Here is a 10,401-nt window from a genome sequence, read left to right on the forward strand (position 1 = left end):
TCTTCTTTTTTATCTTTCTTGTGTAGCTTTTCCAAGTGAAATAACTGGAGTCACTCAATTCTAACATCAACAATAACTGCCACTAATATTTATATTTGAGCATGCACTACTATGAAACAATATTGTCCAAAAATGCTTGACATGTGTCATCTCACTCAGGGCTCACCATACAAGACGGGTGCTATTCTATCTGTATCTTATCAGGGAGAACTGAGGCTCAGTGAGGTTAACTGAGTTGGCCAATGTCACACACCTGGAAAGCAGCAGCTTTCCACAGAGAATTCCAGCCCATTTCTTTCCCCAGTCCACACTTTCCATCCCTGCACCATATTGTCATGGCATATAACTTTCAGCTAATCCAATTTATCATCCATACATCAGTCAACCAGACATCTTCATTTGGGGTGGAGGGGGCAGTGATTAAAGTGATTAGAAGTTTCCTCATTTGTGGAAGATCCCCATTTGGGGGGATGTCATCTTTCAGAAAGTGGTTATCTCCAAATATTCTTATTGTTCCCAACTATAAATATACTCATGAAAGAAAAATGTTTCTTAGATAAAGATCATGACTTCCTTCAACTTTTACATTTCACATGCACATAAGAAGCACCAGAGAAGAATTCTACTTATTTTCACTAAGGCCAACTGGGAAACCCACATTTTAGAAAATGACGAGCATAATAGGGTTAACACTACTTTGAACTTTCATAAATTAGTCCTCAAATTTTATAACATTAAAGGGGCTTGGCTCCAGTGAAAACTCTTATTTTTTTTAAAGATTTTGTTTATTTATTTGACAGACAGAGATCACAAGAGGCAGAGAGGCAGGCAGAGAGTGAGAGAGAGGAGGAAGCAAGCTTCCCGCTGAGCAGAGAGCCTGACAGGGCTCAAATCCAGGACACTGAGATCATACCTGAGCCTAAGGCAGAGGCTTAACCCACTGAGCCACCCAGGTGCCCCTCCAGTGAAAACTCTTCTTATAGAATAATCAAGATCTTTCTACACATGTCCAGTTGGCCATGGAAACAGAGAGCATCCATAAAGATATAGAGCGTCCATATTCAGTTTTTACCCTGTGAAATAATGAACACAACATTCATAAATTATAAAAAGAAAAAAGGAAGTTCAACTTCATACAATAGAGAGTGAACATATATAAAGCACTACCACCTAATAGATCCCACATGTTTCATAAATAGTTCAGGTAAATTCACCATTTCAAATCCACAATAAGCTAACAGGTACCAGGATTGTGGGGGGAGGGGAGGGTGGAAAAGTTGAAGAGAGGAGACAAGGTTTGCACCAACCTTTGAGGGAACTATGTTTTTTCCTACTACTTGTCCTTTGATACAATCATCCATTAGAATGGACTGATGGTTTGGGATACTGTTACCTAGAACCAAAATTCTCATGATTTTATCAAGTGCAAAATCTGCTGGGGGTGGCACCTACCCCAATTTAGTGCCCAGGGTCCATCCACAAACTCCCCTGGTGGATGCAACTCACAGACACAGACATCCAAGAGCATACCTTCTTCTTCTTTTTACTGGTAATCCTAGATTTCCTGCTATTTTTCCAAATAGATCTGAAGGTATCAGAAGATATTTGAGGAGTGACTGTAATTTTTAAGACTGGGAGTTTACCTGAGAGGGGAAGAACATAGTAGTAAATCAGTAGGATATCTCACAACTCCATTTGATAGATTGGGTTTTAACTTCTGAGAGGGGCATTCTCCCACATTCTTATGAACTGGGCAACTTTCCTCTCACCTAATACCTTTTGCCTATATCTTCTTGATGTGAGTGATCCATAACAATTTATTTCTATAATAACTTCTCATTCCAGTCCTTTCTTTCCCATTCCTAAATTCACATGTTAACCTGGATAATTGTAGAAGTCTTCCAACTGGTCTTCATCGCTTCAGACTTCCCCGCCCCCCAAATCCATCCTGCAATCTACTTCCAGATTAATCATCTGAAAGTGAAACTCTTATCTTGTCATTCATCACCTCTAATACTTTACTGACTCTTCATCTTCACTGGACCTCTCTTGGTTTTACTTGTCCAGCTTGCATTTATTTTAGCTTCTTTCTGGAACAGAATCTTGAGTTTACTTTGGGGTTCCACTCCCCTGTGCTCCAGGGGTGGATGGGCACATAACCCGGATCTGGTGAATTAGCGGATTTACTCTCCCTGACACAGCAATTGGTTAACAGGTGTGCATGTGACTCATGATGGTCCTGTGAAATCAGGAGAAAGGTGCTTTCTTGAGATTAAACTGGTACAATGTAAATTTATGGCCTGTGCTGCCCAAAATGCCACTGTGTGGGAATAAAGTCAGCACAAGCAGACTATATTGCTTTATTGCTTTATCTGCCTGAGAATGAAGTCAGCACAAGCAGAACTTCCAGGAGAGGAAGGTAGGTAGCGTTACTTGAACCGCTAAATCCAGCTGGATCTGTAGCTAGAACCACCCCTGGACTTCTAGTTATATTATGGGTCAACAGTTTGGTGTGTGTGTACTTAGATCAGTTTATGTTGGTCTTGTAGCACTTGAAACCAAGATTTCTCATTGATTTTCCAATACAATCCAGCAATATTGTGATTTCTAGGAAATATATATTTGGATTATTCAGATTTCCCATATATATTTGGTCTTTGTCCAGGGTTCCTGGTTCCCACACCTTTGGAATTTCCTGATCAATAAGAGAAATGGGAGCATCTTTTGGTCTCTTAGGTGTGTGTGGGGGATGGGTAAAACAGGTGATGGGGTTTAGAGTATACTTACCACGATGAACACTGAGTAATGTACACTTGAAGCTAATAGAACACTCCATGTTAACTCCACTGGATTTTTTTTTAAAAAGAAAACTTAAATATAATATTTGGTCCCTTGTTCTCAGTTCCTTAAAACGCCTTAGAGCGGTAAAGTTGAAATGGGTGCCTCGTAATTCTTAACAAGCCCCTTTCCACCACACCTGAGTTTATGTTAATGAGGAGACTTTTGGACAGCACCTAAGGATGGGGCTGGTTGCCAGGGGAACCAACCATAGAGGGAATGTTAGAACTTTCTCTAACCCTGATTGTCCGGGGAGGGGAAAGGGGCCGGAGGTTGAAATCAATCACCATTGGCCAATGATTTAATCATCCATGCCTACGTAATAAAGCCTCCATAAAAATCTGAAGGATGGGATTCTAAGAGCTTCCAGGTTGGGAAGCCTGGAATCCTTCCACGTGCCACCATGCTGGGCTCCAAACTCCATGAGGACAGAGCTGCTTTGTTCAAGACCTCACCCTCGGTATCTCTTCATCTGTCTATTGATTTGTATCCTTTATGATAACCCAGCAATCATGGTTTCCTGGGTCATTATAGCCATTCTAGCCAATTAATCAAACCCAAGGAGGGGCTCATGAGAACCTCAGCTTTATGGCCAGTCAGTCAGAAGCCCAGGTAGCAATATGGACTTGCTATTGATGTCCGACGTGGTGGTGGTAGGGAGGGGACAGTCTTGTGGGACTGAGCCCTTAACCTGTGGAATCTGATGCTAAGCTCCTGGTAGGTAGGGTCAGAATGGAGTTGAACTGTAGGCCACCCAGCTAGTATTTGGGAATTGCTTGGTGGTGTGTGGGAAACTTACTCCCACACATCAAAACTGGGATCAGAATAATAAGACTCAAATACCTAGCATGCCATTCACAGAGCCTGTGTCAACCCATCCTTCTGTTATTTCCCATGGCACTTGCCCTTCTCCCCCTTCTTGTTTCTCATCCAGCCAGATGGCCGGGTCCTGCCTGCAGGGCCCCAGGGGCCCCAGGCTGTAGTTTTTGGGGGTCAGGATACACCAGGAAGAAGCCAGAAGCAGGAAGGTAAGTAGGAAATATGGTGGAGAGGAAAAATAAGAACCTTAAATATAGTACTGCATGTACTATAAATAAGTATTTAAAAATAGTACTGCCTGACCCTCCAAAGGGTCAGTTGAAGTTGAAACATGAAAATGGTTGTAAGGATGTGGGAAAAAAAAATCAGGCTGGGCGCAGTAAAGGGTAGTGGAGGGTAAGATGGATGAAAATGGGTAAGTGACCTGGGGGTGTGAGACAATATAGCTCATAATTCCAGGACTTAGAAAGGGCCAGAAACTGTGTCACTGAGGACTTGGGTGGTACATATGTGCCTGGAAGATAAGCGCTATTTGGATGTTTTCCCCCGGTGAGCAGTACTTACTGGTACTTGGTGTGATCATTCTAGTCCAAGGGTCATTCCTGTGGGTCATCACACAAAAAAGGCGTGGTTGTGGGGGAAACATTGCTCTGATACTTCAGGGTGGGGCCGGGCCATAATAAAATTTAAGGCAATAGTCTCCCAGGGCTGTGCCTAGATTGAGAAGCACTCATGTTTCCTGGGTCTAATTTTGCCCCAGTGTCTTCCGTGATTCCTTATAGAGCAGAAAGTTATACAGATGGAGGTCTGCTAGGTGACTTGAGGGGCATGTGGAATGTCTAATAAAGACCCTGGTGTCTCACTTGGGCCACTCTGGAGGGGTTACTGGCTTCAAAGGCCTTTGGCCAGGTCTGGGGTAGACCAGCTGACCTATTGATCATAATCTAAAGGAGCTTGAGCCAAGTACTTGTAATTCCCTGACTAATATCTTTTCTGAACTTATTTTCTAACAGAGCTCAGATTTTTCTTAGGGTAGCAATGTGCCAAGCTAAAAATTAGGGATGGGTATGTGACGTGCTTCTGACCAGCTGGAAATAAGCATAGGTGTGCTGGGGGATTTCTGAGACTTCCTCATAGAGGTACCAGTACTTTCTCCTTGTCCCTTCCTTCTTCTGGTCTGGAATGAAGACGGGAGGCTTGCAGTGAAGCAGCCACCTACAGCTGTGAGGATATAAACCATGTGCTAAGGCTGATGGTGGAGAAAGAGAAAGGCATGATGCCGGGACGGGTCTACACCGGCTCAGTCCTCTGCTAGCTGATGAAGCCCCTATATCTGGTCCTGTTCCAGGTAGCCAAATAGCACCTCTAACTGAGGCAGAATTCAACAGCAAATAGGAAGAAATCATAGTCAGGGAGAAAAACAAAGCTCAGAGTTGAAAAAACGAAGACAGGTTCAAATGTAGAGGAAGACAGGAATTTCAAAAAGAAAACAAGGCCCAAAGTCTTGACCACTGCGACAGGAGGGAGATGCTCAGGCTGTGAGGAGTGTTGGGGGCTGGAAACCACCTGACAGGGGGCCAGTAGTGCGGTATGGGGGCCTGTTGGAGGTCTCAGAGGAGTTATGCGACAGCCACACCCACAAAAGACAGTCATGTTCCCTAACACCATACTTCTGGTCATCTTTTTCACTTCTTTATGAAACTCTAGCCATTCATAAACATTCTATAGAGTGTGTGAGGCCTCCAACTCCTTGGTGGAAGCTAAGGTGACTTAAGATAGTATTAGATATTGGGCTCCCTGGGTGGCTCAGTTGGTTAAGCATTTGCCTTTAGCTCAGGTCATGACCTCAGGGTCCTGGGATTGAGCCCCAATCAGGCTCCACACTCAGTGGGGAGTCTGCTTGTCTCTCTGCCCCTACCCCACTAGTGCGCTCGCTCTCTCTCTCTCAAATAAAATCTTTTTAAAAAGATGGTTTTAGATATTGACATGGAATTACATAACAATAAATCACATGGTAGAAAGCTATCCAGTTTTCAATTCTCTTAAAATATAAACAAAGTAATGCATACTTATAGCTAAAAAATTAAACAGGGCTAAAAAGTTTATAATGAAAAGCGACAGACCCTTGCCTTTTGCCTCAACATCCCCAGTCTTCTTTTCCAGAGACAACCACTTTTAACTCACTCATCTGTTTTTCATGAGATTTACTGCCTATTTCAAACAAAGTGTTTTATATTATTGGTATTTCCAGTAAAAATTTATTTTATTTATTTATTTTTAAGACTTTATTTATTTGACAGAGAGAGACAGTGACAGAAGGAACACAGGAAGGGGGAGTGGGAGAGGGTGAAGCAGGCTTCCCGCAAAGCAGGGCTTGATCCCAGGACTCTGGGACCATGACCTAAGCCAAAGGCAGACAGTTAACAACTGAGCCACCCAGGAGTCCCTCCAGTAAAAATTTTATATATTGACTGCTATCACTTCCTCTCACCAAACCTCCCAATAGTGATATTTCACAATTTTTAGTTAAATCAACACTTGGTGTATTGACTGGTATGGTCATATACATTTTGTTCACAGTGTTTCCCTTTCTTATATAACTTTTTTTAAAGATTATTTTTAAGTAATCTTTATACCCAGCTTGAATGTACAACTCCAAGATCAGGAGTCACACACTGTACTTACTGAGCCAGCCAGGTGCCCCACTTACATGACTTTCTTCTGAGTTAATAATTGTCTTTTTCCTTTGCACTGTTTTCTGTGTACCTATTCTAAGAATTTCCCCCAATTTCTTTTCTTTGCCATACACCCATATTTCTTGCAAAATACTTAAGTATGCCCAATGCTCTATTCAGTTTTTATTGCAGTGTTCCTCCTTTCTGGAGTGTTCTATTTTCTGGCTCCAATTTGGACTCATTCTGACCCTCAAACATCATCTGGGATTCCCTTTCCAATTTTCTGTATTGGTTCTCCTGATTTCAGGATTCTCCATTCTTCATCTTTGTGGTTTACTCTTATTTTGCTCAAATGTGTTTTCCGGGAGCTTCCTAGGAAACAGGAGGCACACAGGTTGAGTTCTTGTGCACTAAAAACATCTTTATTTCATCCTCATATTTGGTTAGGAGTTGGAAATGTATAGAGCTCTCACAGAGTTGTCATGTCAGCCTCCCATAGTTTCTAGCGTCCAGTCAGAAATCTGATGTCCTTCTGAGTCCCAGTCCTTCGTATAGAATATACGGTATTTAGCTGTAAGTTGTTGGATTCTCCCCTTTGTTCCTAGTGTTCTGAATGCCATGGTGAAATAGCATTTATCATTCACTGTTGCTGGGCACTCAATGCGCTCTTTCAACATGCAGATTTATGTCTGTTCGTTCAGGGAAAGTTCCTGATGTATTTGACAATTATTTGACAATGGCCTCTCCCTGCTTTTCTCTGGTCTCTCTTTCTGAACTGAGTTAAATGCTGGCGTTCACAGATTGACTCTGTCTCATATAGTCTCACCAATTTTTCGTTCTATTTTTTAAAGACTTGCTTGACTTCATCCTTCACAGTTGGTTTTGAAATTTTTATTTTGGCTATCATTTTTATTTGCCAAGAGCTTTTTCTTATTTTTCCAATTATTCTTTTTTCCTAGTATCCTGTTGTTTTACAGATACATTCTCTTCTGTTTCCCTGGAGAAGTTGTAACTAATTTCTTTTCTTTCTTTCTTTATTTTTTAAAAAATTTTCTGTATTGTCTCTGTATCTTCAGAGTTCTCTTTGTCTCTGTGTTTCAGGCTTGGTTTCCTATGTTGAAGACTTGCGTGAGGTGTCTGGAGATTCTCAGGTTTTTGTTCACAATCAATGGCTGACGGGAAGCTCCTCTGTCTGAGCAGGGCTTGCTTCCCTGCTGGGCTTCTTTGAATGAAGAGGGCATGGCCAGGGGTCAGCATCTGTTGTTCCTTTCTCTGGGGCTATTCAGTTTATCAAAGAATACCCCAGAGGCGCCTAGGTGGCTCAGACAGTTAAGCATCTGACTCTTGATTTTGGCTCAGGTCATGATCTCAGGGTTGTGAGATCAAGTCCTGTGTTGGGCTCTGTGCTGGGCTTGGAGCTGGCTTGAGATAATCTCTCCCTCTCTCTCTCTGCCCACCCCCCCTCCACACTTGCTCTCTTGTGCATGCTTCTCTCAAAGTAAATAAATTAATAAAAAGAACACCCCAGTCTTCTATATGGCTATGAGCCTCCAGAAGCAGGGCAGACAAAGGTGGCTCAGGCAATGGGAAAGGCTGAGTCCCAAGTGTTCAGTGTGTAGAATTTTCCCTAATCCTCCTCTTTTTAGTTTATCCCACCCTCAGACTCCGTCATGCTGCCTGTCCTGGGTCTGCTGAAAGGCTCTGTTTAATTTTTCCAGAGACAGCTCCCTAACTGGTCTTCCTTCTTTTACCCTCTTCTCAAATCTGTTTTCAACTTAGACCTGGAGTAATCCTGTTAAGATGTGGGTCAGATCTGGTCTCCTCTCAAAATTCTCCAATGCTTTTCCATCTTAGTAAAGTTAAAAACCACGGTCCTCATAATTGCCTAGAAAGGCCCCCTGCTCTCCATGCTTGCTTCTTGGAATTTGTTTGTCCTATGACCCTCCCATTCTTTCTCACTCCACTCCAGCCATACTGGCTTCCACGCTGGCTTTAGAACACACTAGCTGGGGTGACTGGGTGGCTCAGTGGGTTAAGCCTCTGCCTTCAGCTCAGGTTATGATCTCAGGGTCCCGGGATTGAACCCTGCATCGGACTCTCTGCTCGGCAGGGAACTGCTTCCTCCTCTTTCTCTCTCTGCCTGCCTTTTCGCCTACTTGTGATCTCTCTCTGTCAAATAAAATCCTGGGGCGCCTGGGTGGCTCAGTGTGTTAAAGGCTCTGCCTTCAGCTCAGGTCATGATCCCAGGGTCCTGGGATCGAGCCCCGCATCGGGCTCTCTGCACAGCAGGGAGCCTGCTTCCTCCTCTCTCTCTGCATGCCTCTCTGCCCGCCTCTCTGCCCACTTGTGATCTCTGTCTTTCAAATAAATAAATAAATAATAATACTGTTTAAAATAAATAAATAAATAAAATCTTTACCAAAAAAATAGAACACTTCAGCTGGTCTCCTGCCATAAACCTTTGCACCTGCTGCTCTGCTTACCTGGACTGCTCTTTTCCCAGATATCTATGTGGCTTGCTCCCGCACACCTTCCTGTCTTTACTCAAACGTTTTTTCTTAATACAGTCTTCTCTGGCTACCTCAACTAAACTCCCCATCCCCTGACATACATGCTTTATCTCCCTTTCTTGCTTTATTTTTTCCCTTAAGTATGATCTCCAAATGATATACAATAATATATATTTCACTTCTCTATATAGTTGGTTTACCGTCTGTCATCCACTAGGAAGTCAGGTCCATGAAAGCAGGGAGTCACTGTTCAACTCAAACAAGGCCTGGCATTTGTGGGGTGTCCCGATTGGGTCCTCTGGTTGGGAGGAGGCTGGCAACACAGATGGTGAAAGAATTCACCGAAGGTAGAATAAAAGAGATAAAAGCGGCGGACAGGACAGCAAAGGACTGTCTGCTATGAGGCGGTGGTGAGGGGCCACAGTTACAGGGCAGAGTGGGGAGGCAAGGAACTATGAATTGTCCCTTTATTTAAATTTTAGGACCTGTGCCTATTTATAATAGGTCAGCTAGTGCCTATGGCTATTTCAAGCCAGGTCATTTAATGAGCCTGTTTGCATTTGGCTCAGTGATCGCTGCGGACCCCCTTTGCTTTGTTCTACAGCATTTAATAAATTAATGTTGAAATAAATAAATAAGAATGGATAAATGAATTGATCCTGAAGTCTTCCGTTTGTTTTTTCTTTTAAATTAGTAAAAAAGCAACCCTATAAAATGTAAACAGCACTTTTTCCCTCTGCTAAACTTTTTTTTTTTTTTTTTTTTTAATTGGTAACAAGTGAGGTTGCTGGGTGCTTGTGTGGCTCAGTCACTTAAGCATCTGCCTTTGGCTGAGGTCATGATCTCAGGGTCCTGGGATCGAGCCCCTCATTGTGCTCCCTGCTCAGCAGAGAACCTGCTTCTCCCTCTCCACCACACTCGTGCCCTCTCTTGCTACCTCTGTCGCTATCTCTTTTTCTCTCAGATAAATAAATAAAATCTTAAAAAAAAAAAAAGTGGCGTTGCTGATGTTTCTGCGAAAGCTTTCATTATGTGTGTGTTTTCCATCATTAAAGGTAGTTCATTAAGAATTCCTTGGTAGACAAATAAATGTCTTTGTGCTGTTAATTTGGATTTAATGAAAGAAATAGAATCAGGATTAGAAATTAGCCTGTTAACTTGCAAATTATAAGAACACATAAGCAGTCAAAAGAAGAACATTAGTTCTATAATCACTGATATTACTAATTGCTTTTAATGTTTAAAAGGATGCCATTAAGGCTAAATGGCAAGAGATTTCCCTGTAGAATCCAATCAGCTAACTCCATTTTGAAGAGTCTTTCTTGGTGTTCAAACTAATGATCTTAAGTGTTCCATCAGAAACATGCCATAATTATTTTGGTTCAAAATGTGGATGCATTCAAGCTACTCATGAATTATACTACCGTATTTGGGGGAGAAATGCTTTTCTGAACTATAGATTGTTTTTAAATGCTTTTTAAACGAGAAGCTATATTTTCAGGTGGGTATTTCATAATCATCTTCCCCATTCACACAAATTGAACCATTTACTAAGCAAG

General features: G+C 42.3%; 1 protein-coding gene across 1 annotated transcript in view; it reads right to left on the reverse strand.

Annotated features, from left to right (window-relative positions):
* Positions 1–906: 906 nt before the first annotated feature.
* Positions 907–10,401, reverse strand: part of LOC116593196 — a 45,863-nt gene continuing 36,368 nt past the window's right edge. Inside the window, exons 10-11 of the mRNA XM_032347132.1 lie at positions 1,531–1,643; positions 907–1,073 (exon numbers count right to left, since the gene is read on the reverse strand). Of these exons, the coding sequence (XP_032203023.1) occupies positions 1,062–1,073; positions 1,531–1,643 (125 nt within the window). The 3' untranslated portion in view covers positions 907–1,061. The remainder of the gene's footprint in view (positions 1,074–1,530; positions 1,644–10,401) is intronic.

This window comes from Mustela erminea, chromosome 1 (genome assembly GCF_009829155.1).
Source record: "Mustela erminea isolate mMusErm1 chromosome 1, mMusErm1.Pri, whole genome shotgun sequence".
Classification (NCBI taxonomy): Eukaryota; Metazoa; Chordata; class Mammalia; order Carnivora; family Mustelidae; genus Mustela; species Mustela erminea.